The sequence below is a fragment of the Narcine bancroftii genome, chromosome 6 (assembly GCF_036971445.1).
Source record: "Narcine bancroftii isolate sNarBan1 chromosome 6, sNarBan1.hap1, whole genome shotgun sequence".
In the NCBI taxonomy this organism is placed as follows: domain Eukaryota; kingdom Metazoa; phylum Chordata; class Chondrichthyes; order Torpediniformes; family Narcinidae; genus Narcine; species Narcine bancroftii.
This window is the reverse complement of record NC_091474.1, coordinates 98,639,034-98,652,317: the sequence shown is the minus strand read 5'-3', so window position 1 is coordinate 98,652,317 and position 13,284 is coordinate 98,639,034. Positions and strand designations below refer to the sequence as shown.

The window sequence follows — 13,284 nt, the reverse complement described above, 5'->3', positions numbered from 1 at the left end:
AGTCTGGAAAAACAACCAACTGCAAAACCTCACAAAGATTAGCGTATACAGAGCCGTTGTCATATCCACACTCGTGTTCAGCTCCGAATCATGGGTCTTTTACCGGCATCACCTATGGCTCCTAGAACGCTTCCACCAGCATTGTCTCTGCTCCATCCTCAACATTCATTGGAGTGACTTCATCTCCAACATCGAAGTACTCGAGATGGCAGAGGCCGACAGCATCGAATCCATGCTGCTGAAGATCAAACTGCGCTGGGTAGGTCACGTCTCCAGAATGGAGGACCATCGCCTTCCCAAGATCGTGTTATATGGCGAGCTCTCCACTGGCCACTGAGACAGAGGTGCACCAAAGAAGAGGTACAAGGACTGCCTAAAGAAAGTTCTTGGAGCCTGTCACGTTGACCATTGCCAGTGGGCTGATATCGCCTCAAATCGTGCATCTTGGCGCCTCACAGTTCGGCGGGCAGCAACCTCCTTTGATGAAGACCGCAGAGCCCACCTCACTGTCAAAAGACAAAGGAGGAAAAACCCAACACCCAACCCAAACCAACCAATTTTCCCTTGCAGCCGCTGCAACGGTGTCTGCCTGTCCCGCATCGGACTTGTCAGCCACAAACGAGCCTGCAGCTGTCGTGGACATTACCCCTCCATAAATCTTCGCCCGCGAAGCCAAGACAAAGAAAGATATTGTATTGCAAAAGTACTGGAAATATTATTGGAAATTTAATGGGGTATAAAGTAAAATTGAAAAGACAAACAGAGCACAGTTAGCTTAGCAGTTACTGCAAATTCCTTACAGAGAGCGCCAGTGATCGGGGTTTTGGTTCCAATTCCAAGCTGTCTGTAAGAAATGTGTACATTTTCCGGATCTCTGCGTGGATTCCCCCGGGGAATCCGTTTTTCTCCAAACGTTCAAAAATGTAGCGGGGTTTTTGGGCTAATTTGTTGAAATTTGGCAGCACAGGCTCGCGGACCAAAAGTTCCTGTTACTGTGCTGCATGTGTAAAAAATAATCTTCGATGCCGAAACTTGAAGTTTTAATGGTCTAGTGATAAATTCAATGTCGAGGGATGATGTCGTTTAAAAATTCATACTCGTGTGCTTGCTTTGATGAACTGATGTCAAACATAAATTATGGGATCGAACAAAAAATTTGCAGTGCTATCGGAGGTCCAGCAATGGCAGTGCTGGCGCTGTTGTGAACCCAAAGAGAGAGCAGGAAGCGGAGATTTCTTCCGCAGTGTTCTCATTCCAGGGATGGAAACCATGCAGCTTTCAGGCTGCCAGCGACTCCAATCAAAGGACTTAAATCAGGCTGCAGACCACTAGGAACAGGCTCGAGACTGGCCGAAAGGCTGCCAGCAGTGGGAAATTGGATTTGAGAGATTGCTGAGGGGTCTGTGGGCTTCCTGACCGCTCAAAGGTTTCTATCTGGATTTCGGGTTTCCGATGGTTTGGAGGGAATTGGAACTCGGAACGCCTCTACAATCGGGTAATAAATTATATCTATTGATACAATTGTAGGCAGTTATAAAAGTAGATAGAGGGTGCGTGGAGCCATCACCTTGGCGAAGTAGTGATGGGTAAACTGAATTAAGCGATACCCTGCTGAAGACTGGCTGAAGAGGCGGCTTTCTTATATCCCAGAGACACTGTTCCTTGGTATCATCAAGTAACGCTAAAATTATATTGTTTGCTGACGATAAAAACATCCTGCAAATATTCTTGATTGCGACGAGTGATGAATATTAAAGATTTTTTAAAAGTTTTGATTTACAGACTGGCTGCACGTTTCACGTAGTGGTCAGCGCAACGCTATTGCAGTGCCCAGAAACCTGGGTTCGCATCCAGTGCTTCGAGTAAGAAGTTTACCCTGTGGCTGTGTGAATTTCATTTGAATGCCTGGTTTATTTCCACCCTTCAAAACGTATGGTAGTTGTGCGATCATTGTTGAATTAGGGCGGCACTAGTTCGTTGGTCGCAAGTACCTGTTACAGTGAGGTATCTCTGAAATATTTGAAGAAAACATACCTAAGAGAGGAGAGAAATTGTAGATTCCTTCATTTCAGTGCGAGACTTGCTCTGCACCACCTACTCTTCGTCATGATTCAAATCCACTCGTTTACCAATCCGACACAGCGTTCCCTGTCCCACCATGCCTTGTTTACATTTATCTCTGTCTTTTACATGAAGGGTTTCGGGTCGAAACGTAGACCGTTCTTTTTTCTCTAACGGATTCTGTTTCCCCGCTTAATTCGTCCACTAGAGTGTTTGATTCAAAGGAGTGTTTGATTTCACACGAAAAAACTGAACGAGGGAATGTATCCGAATCAAGAATGCTCATCTTCCTCCCCGAAACCAGGAGAAGTCGAGAATTTGAGCCCTCAGAATCACACATTTAACAACTAATTTACCTTGGACTCCTTCTTTCCCACAAAGTGGACGTCTTTTCGGTACCCAACCCCACTGGAATTTGAATGCCATGGTGAGAAATCTACCAGGTCCTGTTGTCAGATCGTGACTGAAAACTGTCTGCCTTCCCAGCCTGATTGTATTCTTACAAAAATAATCGAACCTTGAAATTAATTTGGTAAAAGCGCGTAATATTGTTTTTGTTATCTTCACGTTTATTGTAATAAAACAAACTTCATGCAATTTTTCAGTTCCTCTCTGAATTCTTTTGCCTCAGTCTATAGATGCAAGTATTGGTTCGGGTACAGAGAAACTGTAGTATAATTCCACGTTGTTGAAAGATAAATATTGGGGTATTCAAATATTTTTCTGCATAACTACGATTCACCGTTTGCCAGTTCATAGAGTGTATTACATAGGACAACCACAGTAACAGGAAATTGATGGATAGAGCGAAGAACAAAATCATCGATTTTTTTTCCGATTCTCCACCTCGGAATCAGTTTTAATTTCACTGTTCTTCCCGAATCCCTGCGGACTCTGTTTGCTGAAATTATGTGCCTGGCTATTGACCCATTAAACAGGAGAATGAAAAAAACATCGCTAATGTGGATGTTACGTTGCTGTCAAACAACTCGTGTGATTTCCACAAGGGTGAAGTGTAGTATTCAGGTACTGGCGCACACCGCCAAGGAATATTGTCAATTATACTACGGCGAAGTAAAATGGGACGCATCTCATACAGCTCATTGCCGCCATAATTATGAGAACCTTCGTCGCTACTCTCTCAGTACAAAAGATTTTCAGCAGGTTTTGACAGCAAATTGCGATGAAGCGATCTAATGTAAAGGGCATATTGAACCAAACCGAGAAATCCCTTGTCGCATACCATAATCAATAGAGTACATACCTGGGTTCTGAGCAAAAAACGGGCATACAAATAAATATCATTGACCTGTTTCAGAATGATTACAATGACAAGTACCATGACATCGGCCGCTGCCATCCCCTCCAGATAACGAGTGATACATTTGGAGAGGCCACATTTTCCACGACGCAGGATCACAATCGCCGTTAGTTAACTGCAAGAGCAAAGAATAACCAAAATTGAACTAACGAAAATCGTTTTAATTTTTGTCAACCCGGTTTCTCTTGGAAGTGCCTGCCCAACTTAACTGGCCGTTTCCTGTACTTCAAATAACTTTCTCTCTGCATCGGTCATTTGAGGCACCACCGTATGATCAACCAGCGTCTTGTTACCGGGGCGAGTGTAGCAAACACCAGAAGACATATTTACAATATTAGCGAGGAATCATTAGGGTAGAAGTCACGGGTACCTTTTTTAAACACAGGGTCGTTCCTGAAATGCATTGCCACTTGATACAATGGACACATTTCAAATACTCGAAAGCAAGCAAATGAATGAAAGAAATATGGGGCATAATTAGGAGGGGAATATTATAGTTCAGTCGGATTGTTTTGTTCGGCATTATATGTTAGCTAAGTGTCTGAACTATTCTGTCATGTTCTATGATCTATACGCTCAGTTGTGCCCTATCAATCAGTAGGCTTTGTCCTGCTGGTCACATGTTGCCATTCGAAATACGACGTTGCCACGTTCCATGACGGTCGTCTCCATGGTCATTCTCTGTTTTCAGAATTTGGAAAAGTTTATCAATGTTAATTCATCATGTAAAAGAAAAGCCCATTCAATCAGTTAACCTAAAATCGCATAAATATCACTGGCTCATACCGTTTGTTCTATTACTGCCTCTTCATCCACCCAGCTTCTGAGATGTTTCTTTTGCTTCTGGTGTTGATGACGAGTTATAGATTTGAAACATCAATTCTTCTCTTTCCTTCCCCCAGATGGAAATAGACCGCCTGTGTATTTCCAATTTCTAACATATTCTTAATTCAGCGTTCTCGGGGGAAATAATTACCTGTTTTATCTAAACACAAATTCAAGAATCTGGGCAGCAGACAATTGCATAAAATTAGACAGGTGATGGAAGAATTTAAAAAAAAGGTTGTCTGAACCAACGTATTAACGTTTACACCTACAACTGTAAGTACAAGATAGTAAATGGTCGCAATGTAGTAATTTTCTGGCTCTGACATCTTCTGTGAAAAGCTGAAATCAGTTCAAATCTTAAAGCCATCAACGTACTCTCAGTTTTGTGTAGAAGTTATTATATGAGAGGAGAGATCCACTGAGATAACTACTGAGATAAACCACAGCAGAAAAACACATTGAATATGCAACTATACAGAGCTAATTTTGCTTATTGGTTTACCTGTCCAATGCATTTCGCCACTAGTTGCATGATGCAAACAGATGACTATGCAATTCTTGTCCATAAAGTTGCAATTTTCGCTCTCTGGCACAAGCTGCGAGCAAGACCTTTTTGGGACCAACATAAAGTAGCAGAGCAAATGTACACCTTCTTTCCATCGGCGGCGAAAATGGGGGTGGTCAATTGGCACGTGAGGTTCATTTGTGAGAGCAAATTGAACATAAAACACAGAACATTGCAGCACATTAAGTGCTGATCTATTCAAACCTTTTTCACAACAATCTAGTTTCTTCCAAACTCACACGCTTAACTATTTCTCATATTTGTGTGACAATTTCAGACATTTTCTCGCAAAGTAGCAGCAATCACGAGAGGGCGTCTGCACAAAGTGAAGGTACGAAAGTTGAGTGAGACATCTGGGGTACGGTTTCTATTTACACAGACATTCTGGGTAGCTGGAATATATTGGCAGAGGTGATGGTGGAGGTTGAAACGATATGGGCATTTAAAAGACAGAGGCCGACAGCATCGAATCCACGCTGCTGAAGATCCAGCTGCGCTGGGTGGGTCACATCTCCAGAATGGAGGACCATCACCTTCCCAAAATCGTGTTCTATGGCGAGCTCTCCACTGGCCACCGTGACAGAGGTGCTCCAAAGAAGAGGTACAAGGACTGCCTAAAGAAATCTCTTGGTGCCTGCCACATTGACCACCGTCAGTGGGCTGATATTGCCTCAAACCGTGCATCTTGGCGCCTCATAGTTCGGCGGGCAGCAACCTCCTTCGAAGAAGACCGCAGAGCCCACCTCACTGACAAAAGACAAAGGAGGAAAAAGCCAACATCCAACCCCAACCAACAAATTTTCCCCTGCAACCGCTGCAACCGTGTCTGTCTGTCCCATATCGGACTTGTCAGCCACAAACGAGCCTGCAGCTGACGTGGACATTTATCCCCTCCATAAATCTTCGTCCGGGAAGCCAAGCCAAAGAAGAAGACAGGAACATTGATGAAAGAAAAATAAAGGGTTATGAGTAGACATATATTGGTGGCCCATTACTGAGCTGTAATTTTCTATGTATCATGTACCCTTGAAAGTTACAATTGTACCAACCTAAGCTGCTACCAGTCACCGCCACTCTCCTAGTAAAGAAAGTACCTCTGATACTTCCAGTGAACAAACACACGCTCTAGAAACACAGCATGCCATGTATCGTCCATAGAAAGCAATGGTACATAAACAACGTTTCCGGCCTGAGCCCTTCCTCGAGGTATAAGTAAAACGTTGGCCAGCACAAGAATGTGCAAGTGAAGGAGCGCATGGTAACAGAAGAGATATTGTTTGCCAAGCGGAAGATTAAATATTTGGACAATGTATGGAGAAGGAATCGTTCTCTGAATGGTGGGGTCCTAGAATAAAAGTGACAGAGAAATTGGAAGAGTCCAAGTGGTAGAGGAGGGGGCTACCAGATATTGCAGACGTCGACGTTGAAGCAATCTGGTTCGAGGATGCCCTCAAGGGATATTCACTATTGTTCCTTCAATTTGTTGATGCATGGGGAAATGGAGAGAAAGGCCAACGAGGCAATGAGGTGTGGAAGTGAAATGGGTGTCAACTATGCAGACGGCCCATATAATTGCAGTGGAAGTGCTACAGTGTTAAACAAAAATGTCCCCGATTCTTCGTCCACTCTCTCCAATGTCGAGGAAGCCGTTGGATACAGTAAATGGCCATGGAAGATTCACAGTAAAGTGTTGCTTCATTTGAAAAGACTGTTTGAGGTGGATAATTCTGGTGAAGGAAGAGGTGTGAACGCAACATAGGGGGCGATGAGTGGGACATGGAGTAAGCAGTTCCTGCTTGAGAGGAGACGGGAGGAGATGGACACATGTTTCCGGTTGTGTGATCACCTTGTAAGTATCTGAAATTATGTAGTACCCTACGGGCTCTGTTGAGGTAAAAGATGTAGATAGGGAATCCTGACCTTGTTGGGTCTTATAGTGGAGGGGGTCACTGTAGTTTTGCGGGACATACAGAAGATAATAGAAAATGCTGTTAATGAAAGTAGATGGGAAGCCACGATTTGGGAAGGAAAGAAGGACATCTCGGATTGTATGAAAGAGTAAACCTCATCCTGAGAGCCAAGGCGACGGAGATTGAGAAATTTAGAGAATGGAATAGAAACTACAGGGTGTTCAGAGAGAGGTGCTGTCCAGGAAAATGTTGGAGCTGTTTGGTTGTTAGCAAATGATTGCATCTTGAAAGATTCTTGATTATCCAGGGCATCAAACGTAATGGTGTGAAGCCGAGCTATGGGGCAAGGTGGGAAAAGGGATCATCTCACGAATGAATGGCGTGTCAGACCAGAACAGCTGAATAACCTAAGTCTTAAAAGATTCTTTGCCATGTAGCCTAATGGACAATTGCAATATTTTAGAAGGTTTTGAACAAGGACATGGATGGGCGAGGTATTGAACGATTTGGACTGGGTGCAGGTCAGTGGGACTAAGCAGAATAATTGTTTAGCGCTGACTAGAATGGCCACCGTGAATGGCCCATTCCGAACATCTATGTTCGTATAATTATACGAAATTAATCAGGATACATTGGCGAAGAGGGATACTCAGTGTCTACTTCAAATCATACCTTCACTCGGAAATCAGGCAGAGCAAAAAACTTAATTCACTTGGACGATTTTCGTTTACTCAAGAAGTGCATCGTTTATCTGCAGAGGCCATGGCATTTTGATAAAATTTACTGGGATAAAGTAAACATAATTAATGTAAGGTCGCTCCATTGAGGTGGCAGTGGGGGGGTTTCATGCTGAATCTAGAAGAATTCCGTGTTTTTCTATGTAAATGACCCAACGACAAATATGATGGAAATGATGTAACTTCACCAGAAATGTCGCTGAACTTATGAAGGTCGTGAATATACGTGGGAGAGTGAATATTCTTAGAATCTCATAGAGCTTTGGGAGAAGACGGCAGGAGCAGGACGCCGATATTTCGGAATTATAATCTTCTTTGAGGCTGATAATGACGACTTTTGGGGAGACCATGCCAAAACGCAGAAAATGGCGAAATATTTATCCGCGAAAGGAAGATGTTTCACACTGTAAATATTGGTGACTTTATAACGTCCATTTCCTTGGTGAATGATATTGTACTGCAAATGTACTGGAAATATTATTGGAAAATTAATGGGGTATGAATTAAAATTAAAAAAGGACAGAGCAAATTCCTTACAGGCAGCGCCAGCGATCGGGATTTTGGTTCCAATCCCGATCTGTCTGTAAGAAATATATACGTTCTCCCAATCTCTGCGTGGATTCCCCCGGGGGTTCCGGTTTCCTCCAAACGTTCAAAAACCTAGCGAAGGTTGTGGGCTAATTTGATGAAATTGGGCAGCGAGGGCTCGTGGGTCGAAAGTTCTTGTTACTGTACTGCATGTGCAAAACAATAATATTCAATATCGATAATTGATGTTTTAATCGTCCAGTGATAAATTCAATGTCGAAGGATGAAGTCGTTTTAAAAATTCATACTCGTGTTTGCTTCGAAGTGATGTCAAAGATCGAGCAAAAAATTAGTACTGCTGCCAGAAGTCCGGCAACGGCAGTGCTGCAGCTTGTGCGAACTCATAGAGAGAGCAGGGAGCGGCGATTTCCTCCGCAGTGTTCTCACTCCAGGGATTTAAACCATGTCGCATTCAGGCTGCCAGCGACTCCAATCAAAGGACTTAAATCAGGCAGCGGACCGATAGGAACAGACGCGAGACTGTCTGATGAGCTGCCAGCAGTGGGAACCTTGATTTGAGAGGATACGGGGGGTCTGAGGGCTTGCTGAACGCTCAGAGGTTTCGATCTGGATCTCAGGTTTCTGATCGTTTGGATGGAACTGTGACTCGGAACGCCTCTGCAATCGGGTAATAAATTATATCTATTGATACAATTGTAGGCAGTTATAAAAATAGATAGACGGTGCGTGGAGCCCTCACCTTGGCGAAATAGTGATGGGTAAACTGAATTAAGCGATACCCTGCTGAAAACCATCTAAGGACTAGCTGAAGAGGCGGCTTTATTATATCCCAGAGAGACTGTTCCTTGGTATCATCAAGTAACGATGAAATTATATTACTTGCCGACAATAAAAACATCGTGCAAATATTCTTGATTGCGACGAGTTATGAATATTAAAGATTTTAAAAAATGTTTTGATTTACAGACTGGCTGCACGTTTCACGTAGATGTCAGCGCCACGCTATTGCAGTGCCCAGAAACCTGGGTTCGCATCCAGTCCTTCCAGTCAGACGTTTACCCAGTGGCTGCGTGAATTTCATTTGGGTGCTTGGTTTCTTTCTACCCTCCAAAACATACGGTCGTTGTGCGTTCATTGTTGAATTAGGGAGGCACTAGTTCGTTGGTCACAAGTACCTGTTGCAGTGAAATATTTGAAGAATACATACCTAAGAGAGGAGAGAAATTGTAGATTCCTTCATTTCAGTTCGAGACTTGCTCTGCACCACCTACTCTTCGTCATGATTCAAATCCACTCGTTTACCAATCCGACACAGCGTTCCCTGTCCCACCATGCATTGTTTACATTTACTTCTCCATTATATCTCTGTCTTTTACATGAAGGATTTCGGGTCGAAACGTAGACTGTTCTTTTTTCTCTAACGGATTCTGTTTCCCCGCTTAATTCGCCCACTAGAGTGTTTGTTTCAAAGGAGTGTTTGATCTCACCTGAAAAACTGAACGAGGGAATGAATCAGAATCAACAATGCTCACCTTCCTCCCCGAAACCAGGAGAAGTCGAGAATTTCAGCCCTCAGAATCACACATTTAATATCTAATTTACCTTGGAAGCCTGGTTGAGTATTTAGTCCTTCTTTCCCACAAAGTGGACGTCTTTTCGGTACCCAACCTATTCCCCACTGAAACTGGCATTGAATGCCATGGTGAGAAATCTACCAGGTCCTGTTGTCAGATCGTGACTGAAAACTGTCTGCCTTCCCAGACTGATTGTATTCTTACAAAAATAATCGAGCCTTGAAATGAATTTGGGAAATGCGCGTAACATTGTTTTTGTTATTTACACATCATAACGTTTATTGTAAAAAACAAACCACACCATTTTTCAGTTCCTCTCTGAATTTCCTTTCTCTCAGTCTATAGATGCAGGTGTTGGTGCAGATACAGAGAAACTATAGCATAATTCCACTTTGTTGGAAGATAAATATAGGGGTATTCAAATATTTTTCTCTATAACTAGGATTTATCGTTTGCCAGTTTATAGAGTGTATTACATAGGGCAACGACAGTAACAGGAGATTTGTGGATAGAGCGAACAACAAAATCATCGATTTTTTTAGGTTCTCCACCTCGGAATCAGTTTGAATTTCAGTGTTCTTCCGGAATCCACTGCGGATTCTGTTTGCTGCAATTATATGCCTGGCTGTTGATCCATTAAACAGGAGGATGAAAAACATTGCCAATATGGATGTTACGTTGCTGTCAAATAACTCGTGTGCTTTCCACAGGGGTGAAGCATAGTATTCAGAAACTGGCGCACACCACCAAGGAACATTGTCAATTATTGCATAAGACTCTACGGCGAAGTAAAATGGGACGCATCTCATACAGTTCACTGCCGCCACAATTATCAGAACCTTCGTCGCTACTCTCTCGGTACAATAGTCGTTTTGCATATTTTGACATAAAATCGCGATTAAGCTATCTAATGTCCAGGCAATGGTGAACCAAACCGAGAAATTCGTTGGCGCATATCGTAATCAATAGAGTACATACCTGGGTTTTGAGCAATAAACGGGCATACAAATAAATATCATCGATCTGCTTCAGAATGATTACAATGACAACTACCATGACATCGGCCGCTGCCATCCCCACCAGATAACGAGTGATACATTTGGAGAGGCCACATTTTCCACGACACAGGATCACAATCGCCGTTAGTTAACTGCAAGAGCAAAGAAGAACAAAAATTGAACTGACCAAAATAGTTTTAATTTTCTTCTTCAATTGGTGCCTGTGAGAGGAAAGGTCCTGAGCCCGCAGTCTCACGCCACAACGTGAATTCGCCTCAGATGATACGGATCACCCGCATGCCTAAAGTCTGAATACCAATGGAAAATAAGATTTTGTGTGATGTGGGTGGTGATGGAGGTAACTGGCCTTTGGAAAACTCGAAAGTAATAATAAAAATGATTGTAAGGTCAGCATCAAGGTCAATGTATTCGGCAATCGTGTTCATGAGTCAGCCCTTGAACGTTCACAAAACTATGAACGAAAAACCAAACCCCGTTAGTGTCGTGTTACGGAAAGGGTATGGGAAGCAGCAGACTCAAACGAGACTACATATAAGATTGTCCTTTAAGTGAATTTCGTTATTTTGTGGATGGATGTCAACTTGCCGTTGTTTGCACAGAACTCGAACGTCGTTCACAGTAGGCCACGATTGACAATTTAAACCGAGAATAAAGCAGAGAAGTACAAGACACAGAGATTCCGAGGACACATGGCAGGTGAGATGGGGCTGATGAGGAGAGAAAGGGCTGGCATCATAACGAGACGGACAGGGAAGATGGAGTCACCGCATTCGTTACTGAATGAAAACGTGAGAATGAGTGAAAGAGAGCGAGAGAGAGAGAGAGAGCGAGAGAGCGAGAGAGGGAGAGGGAGAGGGAGAGAGAGAGAGAGAGAGAGAGAGAGAGAGAGAGAGAGAGAGAGAGAGAGTGCAAGAGATGGAGAGATGGGGATAGAGAGATGAACAAAGTAAAGATCATCCATACTCTCTCTCTTGGAAGTGGTCGCCCAACCTTCATTTTCCTTTTCCTGTACCTCAAATAACTTTCTCTCTGCATCGCTCATTTGAGACACGACTGCGTGATCAACCAGCATCTTGTTACCGAGCCAAGTGTAGCAAGCTCCATAAGACGTATTTACAATATGAGGGAGGAAACATTAGGGGAGAAGTCAGAGGTACCTATTTTTAAAACAAAGGTTGGTTCCTGAATTCATTGCCAATTCGTACAATTGATACATTTCAAATAACCTAAGGCAAGCAAATGAATGAAAGGACTATGGAGCACAATGAGGAGAGGAATGATTTGGTTTAGTCAGATTGTTTTGGTTGGCATTATATGGTAGCTCAGGGTCTGATCTTTTGTGTAATAATCTATGTTCTATTCGTTCAGTTGTGCCCTTTCAATCAGTTCGCTTTGCCCTGCTGCCTTTCGAAATAGGAAGTTCCTACGTTACATGGCGGTCTTCTTGATCGGTCATTCTCTCTTTTCAGAATTTGGCAAAGATTATCAATGTTCATTCATTATGTAGTAAAAAAGCCCTGACACTCAGTTAACCTAAAATCTCATAAACATCACTGGCTCATACCTTTTGTTCTATTATTGCCTCTTCATCCATATAACCATATAACCACTTACAGCACAGAACAGGCCAGTTCGGCCCTACTAGTTCATGCTGTAACAAATCCCCACCCTCCTAGCACCACAGAGCAGCACTTGGCCCATACCCCTCCAGTCCTCTCCTATCCATGTAACTATCTAGTCTTTCCTTAAATGTAACCAATGATCCTGCCTTGACCACGTCTGTCGGAAGCTCATTCCACATCCCCACCACCCTTTGCATATAGAAATTTCCCCTCATGTTCCCCTTATAATTTTCTCCCTTCAATCTTAAATCATGCCCTCTAGTTTGAATCTCCCCCACTCTTAATTGAAAAAGCCTATCCACGTTTACTCTGTCTGTCCCTTTTAAAATCTGAAACACCTCTATCAAGTCCCCTCTCAATCTTCTACGCTCGAGAAAAAAGCCCACGTCTGCACAACCTTTCCCTGTAACTCAAACCTTGAAATCCTGTCAACATTCTCGTGAGCCTTCTCTGCTCTCTCTCTATTTTGTTTATATCTTTCCTATAATTTGGTGAACAAAACTGTACACAGTACTCCAAATTTGGCCTCACCAATGCCTTGTACAATTTCATGATAACCTCCCTACTCTTGAATCCAATACTCCGATTTATGAAGGCCAACATTACAAATGCCTTCCTCACCACACCATCTACCTGAGTATCAGCCTTGAGGGTACTATTTACCACAACTCCTAAATCCCTTTGTTGCTCTGCACATCTCAATAGCCTACCATTTAATGCATATGACCTATTTAGATTTGCCTTTACAAAATGTAACACCTCACACTTATCTGTATTAAATTCCATCAGCCATTTCTCAGCGCACACATCCAGCCTTCCTAAATCACCTTTTAATCTACGGTAATCATCCTCACTGTTCACAACACCACCAAAAAAATATATAATCCGCAAACCTGCTTATCCAATACTCCATCCCTACTTCCAGATCGTTAATATATAGAACAAACAATAGTGGACCGAGGACCGATCCCTGAGAAACTTCACTAATCACTGGCCTCCAATTAGACAAACAATTTTCTACCACTACTTTCTGACACCTCCCATCCAACCATTGCTGAATCCATTTCACTACCTCCTCATTTATACCTAATGCCTCCA

General features: G+C 42.9%; 1 protein-coding gene across 1 annotated transcript in view; it reads left to right on the top strand.

The window, feature by feature from the left end:
* Positions 1-13,284, top strand: part of LOC138737333 (uncharacterized) — a 74,547-nt gene that overhangs the window by 10,735 nt on the left and 50,528 nt on the right. The window contains exons 2-3 of the mRNA XM_069888087.1: positions 1,783-1,862; positions 5,053-5,133. Coding sequence (XP_069744188.1) covers positions 1,783-1,862; positions 5,053-5,133 — 161 coding nt within the window. The remainder of the gene's footprint in view (positions 1-1,782; positions 1,863-5,052; positions 5,134-13,284) is intronic.